Here is a 19,978-nt window from a genome sequence, read left to right on the forward strand (position 1 = left end):
GGTCACGTGGGTACATGCCAACGGCCACGTGGTCGAGGTCACGTGGGTACTTGCCAATGGCCACGTGGTTGAGGTCACGTGGGTACTTGCCAATGGCCACGTGGTTGAGGTCACGTGGGTACTTGCCAACGGCCACGCGGTCGAGTGGCACGTGGGTACTTGCCAACGGCCACGTGGTCGAGGTCACGTGGGTACTTGCCAACGGCCACGTGGTCGAGGTCACGTGGGTACTTGCCAACGGCCACGCAGTCGAGGTCACGTGGGTACTTGCCAACGGCCACGCAGTCGAGGTCACGTGGGTACTTGCCAACGGCCACGCGGTCGAGGTCACGTGGGTACTTGCCAATGGCCACGCGGTCGAGGGCACGTGGGTACTTGCCAACGGCCACGCGGTCGAGGTCACGTGGGTACTTGCCAACGGCCACGCAGTCGAGGTCACGTGGGTACATGCCAACGGCCACGTGGTCGAGGTCACGTGGGTACTTGCCAATGGCCACGTGGTTGAGGTCACGTGGGTACTTGCCAATGGCCACGTGGTTGAGGTCACGTGGGTACTTGCCAACGGCCACGCGGTCGAGTGGCACGTGGGTACTTGCCAACGGCCACGTGGTCGAGGTCACGTGGGTACTTGCCAACGGCCACGTGGTCGAGGTCACGTGGGTACTTGCCAACGGCCACGCAGTCGAGGTCACGTGGGTACTTGCCAACGGCCACGCAGTCGAGGTCACGTGGGTACTTGCCAACGGCCACGCGGTCGAGGGCACGTGGGTACTTGCCAACGGCCACGCGGTCGAGGTCACGTGGGTACTTGCCAACGGCCACGCAGTCGAGGTCACGTGGGTACATGCCAACGGCCACGTGGTCGAGGTCACGTGGGTACTTGCCAATGGCCACGTGGTTGAGGTCACGTGGGTACTTGCCAATGGCCACGTGGTTGAGGTCACGTGGGTACTTGCCAACGGCCACGCGGTCGAGTGGCACGTGGGTACTTGCCAACGGCCACGTGGTCGAGGTCACGTGGGTACTTGCCAACGGCCACGTGGTCGAGGTCACGTGGGTACTTGCCAACGGCCACGTGGTCGAGGTCACGTGGGTACTTGCCAACGGCCACGTGGTCGAGGTCACGTGGGTACATGCCAATGGCCACGTGGTCGAGGTCACGTGGGTACTTGCCAACAGCCACTAGTGGAGCTTTCGTTCCAGGCGACTTAGCTTTCCTTCGTATGGTTGACTCACGTGTAGAGCAACACCTGTACATTTACATCAAGGTGATCGGGCCGGGCGATAGCGGAGTGGCGCGTCACTGTGATGGCGCCTACTCCTCCTCCGCCTCTTCTTTCGGTATGCGCGAATGAGGCGCCGAGTCTTTAGACATTCCGCGGTTGCTTTCTGGGTGAGGACCACAGTCGCCGCGGTCATCCAGACGGCGAAACTTCCTCGCACGGACAGCCTCGCTCGCCCGAGCAGACGCGAGCCGTGATTAAAGGAAACGCGGTATTTATTGGGGACGGTGAGGGTTATGCTTCTCAGGGTTATCCGTAACGAGGGGAGAGTCTTAGCAAAAGCATCGCGGATAAGTACGTAGCATCCAAAATATACTTTGCTGTTGCATGGAAGACACTCTGTGAATGGCTTAGCAATACGATTTAGGTAAACTGAATATAAAATATGTAGCTTACTTTATTCTAAACAATTTTGCTTATTCTGTATGCCGTTTACAAAGGAAAAGGCACTAAAACATCCATCCATTTTCTGTAATAATCTACGCAAGGTCAGCTATGCTCACTGAAGGAAAAATAACACCAATTTTGGGAAGTCGCCTTGTCAAGTAATGCATGCGACTCTTGGATATGCGCTCATGAGCTATTAGTGAAACAAACGTAACCTCAATCAGTGAACAATATTCAGTAAATGAGTACACGCTCGATTCACTGCCAGTGGGTTGAAAATAAAAGAGTCCCCATCATCATCACCAGGCACGTTCTATCCACTGCTCGACAAGGGTCTTCCCAAGCTGCTGCCTTGTCTCGTGATCTTGCGATGCAGCCACCCATCCCGTGCACGAGCTGATTGTATCAATTCTAGATTTGAAGCTTTCGTTCACTGCAAGGATTCATATTCTTAGGTTTTTTTCGGTAAAGTCACGTAGGTAAAAAATTAAAATTTATAAAAGTAAAATAAAAAATAAAATAAAAATCACTTGATACAGCTATCGTGCTGTGACTGTTCCATCTGAAGACGGAAGCTTGTGTTGCCTCCGAAACGTCGTGATTTTTTTATTATTTTACTTTTATTAATTTAAATTAAAAAATTTTACCTACGTGACTTTACTGATTGTATCACTCCATCTTTGCAAAAGTAGTCAAGTGGGGCTTCAATCGTCCAGTCGGTTATCACCTCCACGACTCGCCAGCAAGCATTGCGGTGCAATGGTGAGGGGACTAACTGCTCTGGCTGTACAAAAACAAAAAAAGCGTTAACCACGGGAAAACGGGCGCATTTGTGCGGAGGCTGACTGGATACTTCGTGTTCCAGGAAAACAGCTGGGGCTTGAGAAGGGGCAGCAACTTAATAATTGTGCTCATAACAACTTGAACACAAAGCAGCACTCTTGCTTTGCAGGAAGTATTTGGAGTGGGGAAAGCTAGAAAATGCAGACGATCCTTGATCATAAAACTATACATATAGCCGTCCAATAAACGAGGAATATGATTTGCTACTACTGCATAGGTCTTAGCAGCTGTACTGCGCAGCTCTCTGATGTGATTAGTTCCTACCAGAGCGGTGGAGCGGAACGTCGGGCATCGTGCCGAACAACCGGAAAACTCAGAAGAGGGTGAAAATGTACTTACTGTCAGATTATCTGTGAACTCTCTCTTTGTCTGCTGTACAAATGGAGTGAAGCATCGCAACAGAAACATACGAGACTTTGGAATAAATACCGGACGTTATTTGAAGAAGTTAACATTCCCAAGATCAGAAACTATTATTCCAACAACTCACATTTTCTCGGACACTTTTCATTCTTCATCATTTGGAAAAAAAATAACAACAAACTATCCAATGTGAATTACACTTTCGGAAAATATTTTGAAATTCTGGTCAGCGGTCTGGACATTTAACAACACTGATACAAATTTCAACGTTTCACTTCTCTGGTAATTAAATTATGATCGCAAATAGAATTCCGTATCTGAATTTGTCTGGTGGCTGGAAATTTGCAGAATGAGACGTGAAGGGTGGGCGGGTGTCTTTCTCCATCGATGCACGAGCATAGCCCCGCAGTTACTGAGCGAGACAACAAGAGGATTGGAGATGGAGGTCAGAAAAAAACTACAACCTTGGAAGGAAAATCAATTCCTATCGACTTGAAAATTAATTCGAAAACGTTCCATGTTGACAATGTGAAATTGTTTTGTCGTGGTATTGATTGTGATTTTATATATACGTGTATCATCAAGAATCATGTCACATTCCATCAGTGCCTGCGCAGTTTGACGTCTTATTGCACTTGAACCATTATGTTTTACAACAAATACATCAAACATGGCCTTATGACCATATGACCCTGAATGTGACCAATATCGCCAGGACTCAGGAGCTAGCTAATCACGCTCGAGCTCCTGGTTTGTTCTTAGGTAGGAGACGGCCCTAGGGAGTTTCCAGCTTGGCTCGCAAGGTGGCCAGGAGATGGCAGGGCAGCGGCGGACTGAATCCATCTGTGCCGAGCTTTTTCGTGTCATCCCCTCCCATGCGCGGGGAATTCTGTGGGTACCCTCCGGGTTCCTACCACACGACGCCAAACACTCAATCGTGGAATTGCAGGAAACTGGCGAAAAATAATCCTGTGGATATCAGGCTTTCCTAGTTCAATAAACGGCAACCGCACAGAGCTTTGAGATTGTTAAAACTCCCGCAAAACGTCAATGTTTTCCCAATTTATCATTTAAAACATGTGAGCCTACACGCATCCCTGTGAGACACAGCATCTCGCATCAGTGGTAGTTAATCTGAAGAGGACAGAAAGGATCTTGGCTTTTTCCCGGAGGAAGACAAGTGGGGCCTTAAGAAAAAGTGCTCTCTTGTTGAATTCACCATTGTACAAATCACCCGTTGATCCAAATACAAGTTCCTCCCACCTTGAAAGCACCTCTGGGTGCATACAAGCTACGCGTTCTGCATCACTTACCCCCGCCCCCCCCCCCCAAAATAAACATTCTACACTCGCCGCTCAAGCCGCGGAGAGGTTGTTAGACCACCATTGTTTTTAGTCATCGCAGCTTCAAGTTCCATCAAGCGCAGGGACACCTAATTGCTACCTAAGTCGTAAAGCGTCGACGCTGGAGGCGATGTTTATCCGGCGGCGAATAAGTGCTGCTGTGCCGCAGGAGAGCATGACTAACGCGCTCGGGTTAGCTCTGTTCAATTTTGTTGGAAAATAAAATAAAAAAGCGCATTTTTTTGCAGGCTGGCGGCTGCGAAAGTGCTTGTGTTTGAGCAGAGTTGCCACTTGTACCTGGTTTTCCCAGGATCGAAACTTTTTTTGAGGAAGCTGTCCTGGAAAATCTTCAAATCTATTCAGAACATAGAATGTCCCAGTTATTGCCGCTTTCTAAATAATAACAACAATGCTACACCGCACAACCACGTGGTTCTTCCCTCTTGAGGTGTTGTGAGATATTATTCTTGTCGTCATATGTCCCGGCTTCTTGTACCTCAGAGTTGGCACCCAAACTTATGAGTTGGCGCACGGATTCAGAAACGCGGTCTGTGGCCGCGCGTCGAGACCCTGACAATCCCTGCATCGTCCCCTTCTTCTCTCGTGTGGTGGGGAGAAGTAGAGCATGGATGTTTGCAGTTTCATGTCGATGTGGGTCAGCAAGCAGGTGGCTTCACGAGTAGCCTGGTGAATATCTGAAATGCTGCCGGTGACTGATCGAAGCGGGCAGCAGTGGCGTTGAACGATACGTTCAGCGATTTCGAGATATTGACTCGCGTTGAGATTCACAGACTCACAAAGGGACCCGCGGGCTCACGCACAGAGGCCCACAGGCCTAAGCAGTCGAAGCGGGAAGCTGCGCACTACGCGGCCCATTTATTTGAGACCGCCGACCCGTGGTGGCAACGTCGTGATGGCCCGCCACCGGTCGCGCCGCTACCTCGGGAGCCGAGGCGTGGCAGGGGGGGGTCCTCCGAGGCGTGGCAGGGGGGGGCCCTCCGAGGCGTGGCGGGGGGTGGGTGGCCCTCCCTCACACCGTGCCGGGGTTGAGCGGCTCCTTGGCCTCGCGGTTCTCGTCGGACGCGTCGCGGACCAGCAGCTGGCAGGCGGCGGCCTCGGGCTGGTGCACCTTGGACATCATGGCCGCGTAGAGGCAGCCGTAGGTGGCGGCCACCACCATCATGAGCGAGATGACGCCGCAGATGACGCCCGCCACGGCGAGCGTGCCGACCGCCCTGCGCACGCTCGCCGGCGGGTTGCGGGACGCGACGGTGCACGGCGCCGCGCCGCTCTGAACGCTGCCCGCCCGGTCCCCTCCTCCTTGCCCCCTCGAGGGCGAGCCGTCGCGCACGAGGGAGCAGAGGAAGAACACCTCGGAGGGGATGGAGAGCAGGTTCCTGCCCTTAAACTCCTGTGGCAGGGCACAGTGAAGCTCGTCCACAAGGCCTCCTGTGATAGAGACAAACGGATGTCGTTTCCTTTGTGACCCCCCCCCCCCCCCCCCATCTCTTACATGGCAACGAATTGATTAAATAAAGCACATTTAGCAGGACAGTCAAGACAAAACGCAGGACAATCGAAACGAATTAAGTGTTGCAGAAATTCGCAAATCAAACAGAATCGTGCATACTTTTCACACTAAGCCGTACAGATCAAAGAAAACCATGAAACAACTATAAAGATTTTTTTAAATATCACATTGATCGAACTAAGTTTCTAGGATCACAAAAACGAAACAAAAACGGATGGATCAGCCAAAAACCACACGGATCAATCACGACCACATGGATCGATCACAACCGACCGATGCAAACAAGACCCCATGAATCACCAAAAACCAGACAATCGAAGCTGAAACCGCATGGCTCAATCAACACGATGCGACAAAAACCCGCAGTAGGCGCGACGATCTTCGGAGGGACAGACCCCCACCCCCCCCCCCGTCGCACCTCGGTAGGTGTACCACTCGAGCCAGCTGCGCAGCTCGGCCGTGTAGCAGTCGCACCTCCAGGGGTTGCCGGCCACCTGCAGCGAGCGGAGTCCCACGAGCGGCTCCACCAAGTCGCGCTCCACGCCTGCCAGCCGGTTCCGGCGCAGCGACAGGCGGCTCAGGTTGCGCAGGCCGTAGAAGAGGCGGCGCGGGAGGCGCGGCAGCTCGTTGAGCGAGAGGTCGAGCTCCCGGAGCGCCGGCGAGTGGCGCAGGGCCCCCGGCGCCAGCGCGCGCAGGCTGTTGTTGGCGAGCCACAGCTCGCGGAGGCGCGACAGCCCTAGCAGGGCGTCCGCCCGCAGCGCCGCCAGGCCGTTGCCGGACACGTCGAGCAGCTCGAGGGAGGGCGCCGCCGCCCCGAAGGCGCCGTCGGGCAGCTCGGCGATGCCGTTGAGCTGCAGGTGCAGCGAGCGGGTGCCGGGCGGCAGGTCGGAGGGCACGGCGGAGAGGCCCCGGGCGGCGCAGTCCACGGAGCCGGCGCGCTCTGAGCAGTCGCACTGCGCCGGGCAGCAGCGGGCGGCCCGGCTCCAGAGCAGGGCGAGCAGCGCGAGAGTCCACGCGGCGCCGTGGCCTGCAGGGTCAGGGTTAGCGCGACGATACGTTTATTTATCCGCGGAAGGTTTTGGTGTTGCGCTGGCAGTGGTGTTCAGCGCAGTACCGAGGCTTTGGTACTGCGCCAATACCAACAGATTTGTCAATTAAACTGCCATAAATAGAAACATTTGTGTACATGTGTATTATATTTTATACTTGCCTCCCATATGTGTTTTATTTGCTTATTTCTGCAATTGTATTCCGATACTACACCTATTTTTTTCATATGACAAACGTATGAATTTAAATGCCTCTTCTGAAGCCCCTTTGATAGGCCTCCTATCAGCACAGAAAAATTAAAATTATTTACCCAGGAAAGCCTCAATGAAACACCAGAGTCTGTAGTCAGGAAGGTCCTGTATTGCGAGGAATATTTGTGCAAGTCAATGAAATGAGTGGTTTTGTATTTCACAGGGAACCACAATACCTAGAGAATACCTACACTGACAACAGGTCAAACTCAACACTGCCATCTCCTGGCTAACTTGTAGCCCCTCATCAACAACACCTACCAGGCACTGGTGATCACCCATCTCAGTATTACCCAGGCTCCACCACTGCTGAGCTTCTGAGATTTGGTGAGATCAGAGTACATTAAGTCTGGGTATGGTTTTATATATACAAAGCAGACTTGATTATGCTCTGCAAAGCGAATGGAAATCAAACCGTAGGTTTCATCCTCAGAACCATTATAATCCAAATTAAGTGTGACAGCAACATTCACACGATGTTGTTTTTGAGCAATTAATAGTGGCCACGAAGCTGAAACTGTCAAGTCGTTTTACTTGGGAAACCATTTCAATCATTGCCGGTGGTTGGCAGGGTTTGAACCCAGATTCTCAGAGTTGCCGGTTCAATGATTTGACGAGCAAGTTGGAAAGCTAAACAGCACTAGTCTCACGATTTGACTGCAACAATACCGTACGCTCACCTGCTTCTACAAATGGCATCGAATTACCAATTATAGATCGCTCCATTTTCATTTTACATCCACGCGATTTTTTTTTGTCAGACAGCAAGTTCATTTGATAAATGACACAGAAACACATCCGTCAAGGCGTCGAGGTCAAATTCAAACTTGCAAACTCTGTATGTATGAATCTTGATTTGAAGCTTTCGTGACTGCAGGAATCCATCCTCTTTTTTTCTTTCGGTAAAGTCACGTCGGTATAAAAGATATTTTATTTATATATATTTTATTTTATACCTACGCATAAAATAAAATGTATGTTTATCTTCTTTGTAGCCTTGCTAATTGGAGGTACGGAGTAAGGGCATTAAACTAAACACAAAAATCATTTTCAATCTAAAGAAATTAGTTTTCAATCTAAAGAAATGAGTTTTGAATCTAAAGAAATGCATTTTCAATCTAAAGAAATTCGTTTTGAATCTAAAGAAATTCGTTTTCAATCTAAAAAAAATAGTTTTCAATCTAAAGAAATTAGTTTTCAATCTAAAGAAATTAGTTTTCAATATAAAGAAATTAGTTTTCAATCTAAAAAAAATAGTTTTCAATCTAAAGAAATTAGTTTGCAATCTAAAGAAAGAGTTTTCAATCTAAAGAAATTATTTTTCAATCTAAAGAAATTAGTTTTCAATCTAAAGAAAGAGTTTTCAATCTAAAGGAATGAGTTTTCAATCTAAAGAAATTATTTTTCAATCTAAAGAAATTCGTTTTCAATCTAAAGAAATTATTTTTCAATCTAAAGAAATTCGTTTTCAATCTAAAGAAATTATTTTTCAATCTAAAGAAATTAGTTTTCAATCTAAAGAAATTAGTTTTCCATCTAAAGAAATTAGTTTTCAATCTAAAGAAATTCTTTTTCAATCTAAAGAAATGAGTTTTCAATCTAAAGGAATGAGTTTTCAATCTAAATAAATTAGTTTTCCATCTAAATAAATGAGTTTTCAATCTAAATAAAGTTTTCCATCTAAAGAAATGAGTATTCAATCTAAATGAATGAGTTTTCAATCTAAAGGAATGAGTTTTCAATCTAAAGAAATTAGTTTTCAATCTCAAAAAATTAGTTTTCCATCTAAAGAAAAAGTTTTCAATAAAAAAAAATAGTTTTCAATCGAAAAAAATTTAGTTTTCAATCTGTACTCCAGAGGGAGAGGAACTAAACACCAGACCCGCCTCCTCCACCCCCAGGGGTGACCTGGCCAACGTCAAAGAGGTTTGCGATCAATAATAAATGTTGCAGATCGTGATGGCCATGTGTGCTCGCAGCCACGCCGGACGATTATGTTTTGAAAGGAGGGCGACGTCATTCAGGGATTGTGGGGGTGGTGGGGGGGTGCTGCTTGCTGCTGCTGGCTTGGCTGCTCTTGTTTGTTCCGGCGGCAGTTTCTAAACTACGCGCGTAACACGAGCACAGCAGCAGCAGCAGCAGCACCGTGCGCGCGTCGCACGAGGAGTAACAGGGCCGCTCGCTCCCCACTGTTGAACGTCGCCTCGCCACAGCACCTGCCCACCCACCCCACCCCACCTGCCCACCCACCCCACCACAACGTCCGCCGCCGCCGAGCACAGAAAGACAATCGCTCAAGCAAACAAGCACGAGCAAACAGCGCGCGGCCACGTGCTTGTAAACCGGCTCGTCGATTATTCGAACGAGTGACCTCAATTGCAGCAATTACTGTGGCAATTCAGCGCGTAGGCTTTCGCGACCGATAGCATCCATGGTTATTTGTTTTGTTTGAAATAACCCGTCCAATAATCGGTACCGTATATTCTGAAATTAGCATGATCCATTGTAATTTATATGACTATACATTAACACCCCCCCCCGCCCCAAATCTGGTCTTCGCGACTGATGACATCCCATCCCGTTTGCTCGATTTAAGACCGAAGCAGGAGGACTTCACAATTTTTGCTAATCGCATGATGACGGTGGCTGCAATCACCAGCGAAACGTCGTGCTCGAATCGTAAATGTTCTGGGTTTACTCCATAACACACTAGTATGCTGAAGTAGTAACTCATTGGCACCATCAATTAAGATTAAAACACCAATTAATTATATGCACCCGCGATTCCCAATGGGAGGGACAAAGCTATCCCCTGCCTCCCCCTCCCCCAAATATATGTCAAACTCTGCCTATGATTGGCACATGTTGTTTACATGACAAACTTGACCAATTTGCTGTGTCGGGTGGTGGCAGGTTTAACGACGCATTTATACTTATACGATCTAACCCTCCAAAAAAAACCTTTATTATGGATACCACGAGCAGAGCACGCGTGTGTGTGGGTGTGGGTTTCATAACCGCACTCCGAGCCCAAATAATAGTCACCTTGCACGGGTGACAAATGGATACAAATGCCGCTCGTAAGTTGGGCCACATCGGTTGAGCCACGTGCGCAAACTCACGGGAGTCAGAGGTTATGAGCGCATGGGCCTCTGTGTGTGTTGTGTGTGTTGTGTGTTCTGAAACAACAGATGTCGTGGAGCGGTAGTGTCGTCGTTAGTGCGCCACACTACGAACCCGGCAACACAGATTCGATTCCCGGTCAAGGCCAACAGCAGTGACAATAATCTGGAGCGATCCTGGGCCTCCCCTAGGTCGACTCAGCCTCAAATGAGTACCTGGTGCGGCGTGCAAACATCGCCACTAGGGAGACAAAGGTGGTCGGGTATGGTGCTTGCTATCCACTCCCTCGTGTGCTGTGCTCGCTCACAGCACTTGCCCCAACAGTATGTAAGACTATACGGTGGATCTTTGTGTTTGTTTGTTCTGAAGCAACAAGAGGCCGCTCAAACGCAAGTCAATATTTGGTCGAAACATCACCTGAACGTGCCTCGCTGGGACGGGGGAGCGGGCATTCTCGCTTTGTAAGCACGATACAGCGGTCACTCCCATTCGCTGCGCTCATCTGTGCTTCTCTTCTCCTGCCACTTCCTAAGAGGGCATCGTTACGGAACCAAACTCCGCGTAATGTTTGCCAGCATTTCCTATGAACGCACGTATTCGTTTGGTTTGTTTGTAATTAATTAAGGGGTGGAATTGAAGGTCAAGTTTCTGCCTCTCCCACCTCCCCACGAAGTAAGCCGGGGTTTTAGGGCCCATGATGAGCACGTGGTCCAGTTTGTGCAGATTAATAATAAACGACTATTCTGTTTCCCAGATTGTTATGCTGTGTAGTGAAATTAAACATTACGATGTTGATTTTTTTATCGGAAGGTTTTTACAAAAATGTTTGGCAACATTTCCAATTATAATCTAGGCTGTCGTCGTGAAAAATGCATAACATAGAAACGTTAACGCAATTAATATTTTCGAAAAAGATTACGCATCCATTATCTAAATGATTTCTGTGTTCTAGTCGGCATTGCTAAGAAACTGCCTGCCCGTACAAATGCCAATCTCACAGACGGCAAGTCCCGAGCAGATACAACCGGGTGGATCAACTCTTTGGTTCTTTCGGTAAAGTCACGTAGAAAACAAAATCAAATAATAGAATACGACGTTTCGATTGCACAATTGTGTGTTAACCGACTCTCTGTGTTGCATTGCATTACACTTCCTAATTTTACTAAATTTGCTTTTTCGAACTTCCGATTTTCTGGCTCTAAATATTGCTGTGCTGGTTTGTTTATAGTCCACGGTCTCTCCTCCGGCCACTATGGTCCAGAATTCTACACAACTCATCTTTGGAGGAGCGTGGTCAGCCTCCGGCCACTATGGTCCAGAATTCCACACAACTCATCTTTGGAGGAGCGTGGTCAGCCTCCGGCCACTATGGTCCAGAATTCCACAAAACTTTTCTTTGGAGGAGCGTGGTCAGCCTCCGGCCACTATGGTCCAGAATTCCACACAACTCATCTTTGGAGGAGCGTGGTCAGCCTCCGGCCACTATGGTCCAGAATTCCACGCAACTCATCTTTGGAGGAGCGTGGTCAGCCTCCGGCCACTATGGTCCAGAATTCCACACAACTCATCTTTGGAGGAGCGTGGTCAGCCTCCGGCCACTATGGTCCAGAATTCCACGAAACTTTTCTTTGGAGGAGCGTGGTCAGCCTCCGGCCACTATGGTCCAGAATTCCACACAACTCATCTTTGGAGGAGCGTGGTCAGCCTCCGGCCACTATGGTCCAGAATTCCACACAACTCATCTTTGGAGGAGCGTGGTCAGCCTCCCGCCACTATGGTCCAGAATTCCACACAACTCATCTTTGGAGGAGCGTGGTCAGCCTCCGGCCACTATGGTCCAGAATTCCACGCAATTCATCTTTGGAGGAACATGGTCAACCTCTGGCCACTATGGTCCAGAATTCCACAAAACTCATCTTTGGAGGAGCATGGTCAGCCTCCGGCCACTATGGTCCAGAATTCCACACAACTCATCTTTGGAGGAGCGTTGTCAGCCTCCGGCCACTATGGTCCAGAATTCCACACAACTCATCTTTGGAGGAGCTGTGGTCAGCCTCCGGCCACTATGGTCCAGAATTCCACGCAACTCATCTTTGGAGGAGCGTGGTCAGCCTCCGGCCACTATGGTCCAGAATTCCACGCAACTCTTCTTTGGAGGAGCGTGGTCAGCCTCCGGCCACTATGGTCCAGAATTCCACGCAACTCATCTTTGGAGGAGCGTGGTCAGCCTCCGGCCACTATGGTCCAGAATTCCACAAAACTCTTCTTTGGAAGAACGTGGTCAGCCTCAGGCCACTATGGTCCAGAATTCCACGAAACTTTTCTTTGGAGGAGCGTGGTCAGCCTCCGGCCACTATGGTCCAGAATTCCACAAAACTTTTCTTTGGAGGAGCGTGGTCAGCCTCCGGCCACCATGGTCCAGAATTCCACACAACTCATCTTTGGAGGAACGTGGTCAGCCTCCGGCCACTATGGTCCAGAATTCCACACAACTCATCTTTGGAGGAACATGATCAACCTCCGGCCACTATGGTCCAGAATTCCACAAAACTCATCTTTGGAGGAGCATGGTCAGCCTCCGGCCACTATGGTCCAGAATTCCACACAACTCATCTCTGGAGGAGCATGGTCAGCCTCCGGCCACTATGGTCCAGAATTCCACACAACTCTTCTTTGGAGGAGCGTGGCCAGCCTCCAGCCACTATGGTCCAGAATTCCACGCAACTCTCTCATTGTCCTCTGCCCCAATCCCCCCCTCCCCTCTCTCTCTCTGCCCCAACCCCCCTCTCTCTATGTAAGGCCTCGACACAGTGGCGCTGTTTTTCTGTTTGTCATTCTTTGGAGGAGTGTGGTCAGCCAGGCGGGGTGTTGGCTGTTGTGTTGGCCGGTTCTCTGTGTTGTGTTGCATTATATTTCCAACTTTACTATGTTTGTTTTTTCTCATTCATTCTTGCCTGATGATGGTTGCTTGTGTTGCAATCGAAACGTCGTATTCTATTATTATTTGATTTCATTTCCCACGTGACTTTACCGAAAGAACCAAAGAGTAATTCCTGCAGTCACGAAAGCTTCGAATCTAGTTGGGGTGGATCAAGTTTGGCACAGTTGCTGCTATCTGGAATTTACGTAGCACATCTTTACACGCGAAACGTCATCGCAGAGGCGGCAGGTTGGCGTAGTGGTAACACTCTTCGCTCACAGAAGGAAGGCACCTGGGTTCGATTGCCAACTCAAGAGACTTTCTGTGCTGAGTTGTGTGTGTTCTCCCCCTGTTTTGCATGGAGTTTCCTCCGGGTGATCTGGTTTCCCCGCATAGATTAAACGAAAAACCCGTAAGCTTCAAATCAAGATTAAAAACCCGTAACTGAGATTGGCCAAAACTTCCCAATGCTGAAACATCACCTGCAAATTACTCAATTGGGATTGCACGCAGCAATATTGTCCGCTACTTGCATAACTTATCATGGACTCTCCTGAAAAGGTGTCTTGAGGCTCAGTGAGGTTTTTCTTGGGTAAATTAGCGTAATTGTAATAATTATTATAACAAAATTATAATATACCATATGAATGCAACAGGGTAAGATAAGGATCAATAAACAAACTGCTTACCTGGCAAGTACATGATGACAATGTGACGATCCAAATCTGCCAGTAAGCACCTTTGGCTTTTTATTATTATTGTAGTTAATCCAATGGATCCAATGGATGTGAAAGTTCCTTGACGCTGGTGTCAATGCCTGTTGAGTTGTAAGATGAAGATAGTTGTCCTTTCATCCACACTGTGTCCCTGAATCCGCGTCACCTCTGGGGGAAGAGAAGAAAAATAACAAGCATGTGAGAACACAAACCACACACAGCCTAGACATCCTTGTGATCGACACAAACATCAATCAGGGTTGGTAGCAGCAGAACAGGTCCGTTAAATGCGCACCGTATCCAGCCAATTTAATTCAAGACATTGAATGGTCAACGCATTGTAACACAGGAATCGAAATAATATATCTTTACAAAAAAGGAATTGTCAGTAATCCCAACCTAAACATCAAACGAGGGTGGTGCCCATCGCTGTGTGCAGCAGCACTGAGCCATGTTGGAAATTCCACATTGCTATGGCAAGCAGCATTGAACGACCTTGCTTACCTTCATGCGATCCTTGGCAAAAATACTAACAATAATCTTAACGTCTAACAGAACGCAACGAAAACACTACACAAAAAAATAATAATAACAATCATCATTCGAATAACGTCTGTTTAAGCTATTCGTGCAGTCTGCTTGAGAGCGAGAGAGATAGACTGTAAATTCTGCTGGCTACCGCCAACCGCAGAACAAATGTGAGAAGCTGTCCCAGACGGTTGCCCGTCGCGATGCGAGGTGCGCCTGGGGCACCGCTCCTCCCTCTCCATCCTCCACGAGAGTAGCAGCATCATCAGCAGCAGCAGCATCAGCAGCAGCAGCAGCGTAGACACTGCGCCAAGTAAATTGCTGAGTTTGTCGCCAAGGCCGCAAAACAGGGCAAAGGCCCAGCGATAACACGCTGTACGTGTCCATAATACCGATGCGCGGAAGCAGCAGGTTTTGTTTACGTAACAACCCTTACCCGTTGGCTTTGTCGGGTGGTGGTGGGTGAACGACGCAGGATGACTTCTTATGGATAATATTGTTCGCGACAGCCTACGTGTTAATCTGACGTATGGATGTATGTACGTGGAACTTCTTTCGCACACTACGTAGCCAACCGTGCTGATCGGAGGTGGAGGGGGAGGATCGGTAACAAACTGAACGGAAAAATCAGCTCGAACAAAATGTTCTAGCCCAGCGGCCGACCTGGTTATTCACAGCGGACGCGAAGGATCATGCGGCTGCATGTGCCGGCAATCATTTTGCTCCCAAATTTCTTATTGGGAAGCCACATAGATAGCAACACCCCCCCCCCCCCTACATGCAGACTCGTGCCTACTGGCTGGCTGTGGCTGGCTGCTGCGTTCACTTGGTGTCACGCAGGGACAGCTGGCAGCGGGGGTTTCCTTACCGCAGGGCGCTTTGAGATGTGCTGCGTGGGAGACGCGGTTCGAATGTTAAAAGGGGCGTCGCGGTGGGGAGATGTTATCTCCCTCGCCTGGCGTACAGGAGGACGTGGGTTTGATCCCGACCCTGACGCCTGCTGCTGTATAATTGGAGTCTGCATGTCTGTCTCGCCGTGGTCGCGTGGATTTTTCTCCGGCTCCTCCGGTTTTTCTCTCCACATTTAGAATCAACATCACGCCTTTAGAGTGTTTGGCTGCGAGAAATGTCCACATGATAAGCCACTTGGCTGAGCTGTCGTTTGTGGCCAGGTCGCTTCTGAAAAAGAGCTACATAGCTCAGTGTGGGCCTTGCCTTGCCTGATGAGTTGATGAGTTAATGATGACGTCACCCGGCTGCTGCTCTATATAAGAACGGGAGACACAGCAGAGCCTCACCATTCTGGCGAATTGCCCGATGATGCTAGGATGCAATTACCAGCGAAACGTCGTACTCAAAAATTGTACATGTTGTGGTTTCACGCTTCAACACACCGGTGGGCTAAAGCAGTAAACTATTTGTCTTTTGTCAACGTGACACTTTTTTACTGATTGGCCGTGTCGGGTGGTGGAGGGTTATGACACATTTATAAATAACGCGATCTAAACCCAAAAACGTTGATTATGAAAAATTCACTATAGTTCAGTTCATAGTTTTCAAACATCATATGATGATGATGATGCAGCATGAGAATATAGCGGGCGAGGCGGACAACGAGCTGTCCCCCAAACTTTCGGACAGTGGCCAATCCAAACGCAGTACCCCTTTGATTATAATGAACCTTCATTGCACCCGACGGCTACTCGGCATTGGTCTCCGAGCTCCCTCAACCTCAACATAGTTCCTCAAGAGGAAGCCCGGTAGCCCAGCAGTCTGAGCGCGGAGCCGGTACCGCTTGGATTCAGGTTCCAAATCCAGGCAGCCGCCTGTGATTAAACCATGTTATCAGGTGCATTGAGTTGACCGGCTCATCACAGTCACCAATGATCGCACTTAATGTGACTACATTTGAGCTCTGAAAGTTAACATTTTTATTATTTTTGACTGTTACGCGACGAACATTGCGCCAGGGAGTGTGGAACAGCAGCAGTTCGGGAATCAAAGATCCCTTAAAGATCTTCTTGGTTCTTTCGGTAAAGTCACGTAGAAGGGAAGTAATAACATAAAAGACGCAAGCAGCCGTCTTCAGGTGAAGACGGCTGCTTGCGTTGTAGCCGAAACGTCGTGACAATTATTTTATTATGTTTTATTTTTATTATTTATTACTTCCCTTCCCTTCTACGTGACTTTACCTAAATAACCAGAAGATGAATCCCTGCAGTCACGAATACTTTAAATCGAAAAATCCCTTAAAGAATTAGTTCAGTGATATCCACTTCTGCAGGCTTTTCCCTACTACAGGAGGTTGCACTGCTTGATATCCAATGCAAGTACACTTGGGAACATATACAACAAAGTTCTAAGCCTTGACTGAAGACAGGGAGTTGTCACGAACATCATCCAGATATTTATGGCTCCATGTGCGTGCAGGTATCTTCACTACAAATAGACAGTTGTGACTAAGTGACGTTCTACAGGGGCTACACATCGTACATTGGCACAATTGTTGTCCACGATATTAATTTAACTCAAGAAAAAACATCTAAAATAATTGTTTTTCATTGTGAGACCCCAAAAATGATGGGGGGGGGGGAGATTATGTTTACATTTTTTGACGTCGGCCTACTATGAAAGTTGGTTTGAATGATTCTGAATCAATTACATAAAGTGATACGTCCAAACGGTGATTATTTGCAGAGTGTGGCGCTAAAGGCAATAGCAGAGCATGCTTCTCGTTGCTTCTTCGATCACGTCATCGATAGCATATGAGGCACGAGGATTAAAATGTGTCACTTTAGTCCTGCAGACTGTGAGGGCATTGAAGGGCAGGAACGTGCGTGTCCGATTATTGTTTTTTTATGCCAGGCGTGATACACGCAATATATGTGTTTCCTCCACGTGTTTCGGTTTTGGAAACACTCGCTTGTGTTTGCGATCGAAACGTCCATTGTTTTTTGTTTATTTTATTATTTTTTGAACCTATCCACGTGACTTTACCGAAAGACGCAAAGAAATATGAATACAGTACTCACAAATTGGCTGAAAACATCTGAATATATAGAGGAATGCGGAGTTTGGGCAATTGTTGATACCGGTTTCGCCGCGTGGCTATGCCGTTTATAAAACTAATATTCTTACTATTATTTATCTCCTAGTTGTCCGCTAAACGTTTCGCAGCTGTGGTGTAAATATATATAGATACATTCACGTTGACAGACATTCAATGTAAACTCGTGGAGTGGTTTACAATGGTACGTCATGCTTGCATCCAATGTGTTGTACCGATAAACATTTAAAATAGCTTCATGAATGTTGGAGTTTTCAGCCTGTCATGGCACAGTTATGAAATAATGGTTAAGGTCACATTGTTATTACTATTGAATGTGACAGTGCTATGTTGTGTATGAGAGCCTCGGGGCAAAGAGACTGCATTATTGCATTATTTCCCCATGCAGTGCCACGGCCGGTGCTGTGTTCAACCATATACAAAGCAATTTGACATTTTACCAGAATTGTATTTGATTGTAAATTGGTATTCCTGCCTTCGTCAATGATTAATGAAGTTACATTTTATTATTTTAATATAGTAAAAAAAATGCATTGGATTGCAAAGAATAAAGCGGAATTAGAACTGTCAACAATGATATAAAACGTCACAATTTGAGCAGAAACCCCAGTTATGACCGTATAATACACGTGCTTTATGAAATGTAGCAATCTAAGTAATGTATCCATTTGGGCCTCACCGAGTCTCAAGCCTTTATTTTTCAGCAGCGTCCTGCGTTGGCACTTTGACCAATTCCTAAGCATCCACGTCGCAACGACGGAGTCAGTCCGTGTCTGTACGACGACCATATCGCGCAGACAACGTGCCCTCAATCAGCCACTAATTCTAAACATCCACATGGGAACGCAACAAGAAGGCAGACGGAATCATAACAAATGAACTCACCGCTTCTGCTGGGAATAGCTGCAAAGACGACGACGATGATGATGACGACGACGACAACGATGCCCTACTTGACAAGCACTGTCTGTTTTCGCCGAGCCAAATCGACTTCAGTTGCGCTGCGAGCGTGAAAGGGGGAGGAGGGGGGAATAGACGCAAAAAAAATGACACAGGACTCTGCACGCACACACGTGCCCAGCGAGCACGCGACTGATGCGCGCGTTCGCTCAAAGGCACACACACACACCCGGGCGCCGCGCGCACGAAACGCACGCACGCACACACAATGCGCTGTTCTAGGCGTGACACACACACACACGACGCAGTTTTTGCCGTAAGCCTTGTTACGACCAGCGTGTTCTCCGCGCTGTGTAACTCTATCCCGTCCATTGTTGCGCACTCGCAATCGTCGGGGTAAAAGGCCTCGTGCCATTGTGTCGCGCGCGCCCGAGGATAGGAAACTGCTTACATTCGAGGATGTCACCTTAGTCCATAATTGTTATCAGTTGTCGAAATTCCACGCCCGACAACTTTCACTTGCTTTGTTCACGCACTTATTTGAAAGTAAAAAAGAAACGTACGTCAAATGTATGAATTCAAAACTGCCCAAGATTGCCGTGAATTTTTTTTTCCAAAACGAATTATCATTATCATGAACCATGATCAATCCACTCACTGCTGGATGGAAGCCTCCCTAAAAGTCGTCGCCATCACTGAAAGTTGTACGATGTAACAACCCAGCGAGAACACGCAACATGACGTGACGTCTTCGCTCTCTCTCGTCGGGAAAGAAAAAACAAACTCGTTTCGGACGCGTCCCACCGCAATATTTTGTTTGTATTTTCAGAAGGAAAATCATATTGAACAAATAACGATCATTGTTGTCAGCCGAAGGGCAGCAACATGTTTCTCCGCGGAAAAATAGTAAAGTCTAGCGTTTCGTTTGTTGGTTCAAAGATGAGATAAAAATAGACCGAGAGAAACATCTATTTACAACCAGGTGAGATCTCCATTTATACCACGCGTCTTTCTTTTATTTTCCAAAGGAGACCTGCGTTTTCAAATGCAAACATATTCGAACCCCATATTTTTTGCCCATCGTCTCACAAACCTCTCCACTCCACTCCTAAAGGGGACGAAACTCCGGGTCCTTCGGTTTTTCCCTCTCACATTTAGAAACATGCGTCGAGATTATTTCGATTATTGTTGCCGCTTTAAATGTCCACGTGATAAGCCACTTGGCTGAGCTATCATTTGTGGCCAGGTCGCTTCTGAAAAATAGGCTAATAGCTCAGTGGGCCTTACCTGGTAAGGTTAAAAACAATGTTTAGTTTTATTTGGAAATATTTTTAGTGGTTTCATTTAAATTTCGATTTAAAGCTTTCGTGACTGCAGGGATTCATCTTCTTGTTTCGTAGAATTGAAATAATAAAATAATAAAAATTAAACATAATAAAATAATTCTCACGACGTTTCGGCCACAACGCAAGTAGCCGTCCCCAGGTGGAGAACAGGTCTGTCGAGGACGGCTACTTGTTCTCCACCTGAGGACGGCTACTTGCGTTGTGGCCGAAACGTCGTGAGAATTATTTTATTATGTTTTATTTTTATTATTTTATTATTTCAATTCTACGTGACTTTACCGAAAGAACCAAGAAGATGGTTTCATTTACCTTTCCTATACTTTGCAC

General features: G+C 47.7%; 2 protein-coding genes across 3 annotated transcripts in view; one reads left to right on the forward strand and one right to left on the reverse strand.

Moving 5' to 3' along the window:
* Nucleotides 1–19,978, forward strand: part of LOC133342646 (voltage-dependent calcium channel subunit alpha-2/delta-3-like) — a 161,579-nt gene that overhangs the window by 75,655 nt on the left and 65,946 nt on the right. The window lies entirely within an intron of this gene.
* Nucleotides 1,487–18,421, reverse strand: LOC133342644 (leucine-rich repeat and transmembrane domain-containing protein 2-like). 2 transcript variants are annotated; one of them, XM_061551928.1, is made up of 5 exons: nucleotides 18,291–18,374; nucleotides 18,085–18,178; nucleotides 13,784–13,978; nucleotides 6,169–6,777; nucleotides 1,487–5,668 (listed from the first exon to the last, which is right to left on the reverse strand). In XM_061551928.1, the coding sequence occupies exons 3-5, from the start codon at nucleotides 13,794–13,796 to the stop codon at nucleotides 5,250–5,252; spliced, it is 1,041 nt and encodes a 346-aa protein (XP_061407912.1). In that variant the 5' UTR covers nucleotides 13,797–13,978; nucleotides 18,085–18,178; nucleotides 18,291–18,374; the 3' UTR covers nucleotides 1,487–5,249. The 2 variants fall into 2 exon arrangements, with proteins under 2 accessions (XP_061407912.1, XP_061407910.1); XM_061551926.1 differs by lacking the exon at nucleotides 18,085–18,178 and having other exon boundaries at nucleotides 18,291–18,421.

Source organism: Lethenteron reissneri, chromosome 15 (genome assembly GCF_015708825.2).
Source record: "Lethenteron reissneri isolate LAM-NWPU_2019-01 chromosome 15, ASM1570882v1, whole genome shotgun sequence".
In the NCBI taxonomy this organism is placed as follows: Eukaryota; Metazoa; Chordata; class Hyperoartia; order Petromyzontiformes; family Petromyzontidae; genus Lethenteron; species Lethenteron reissneri.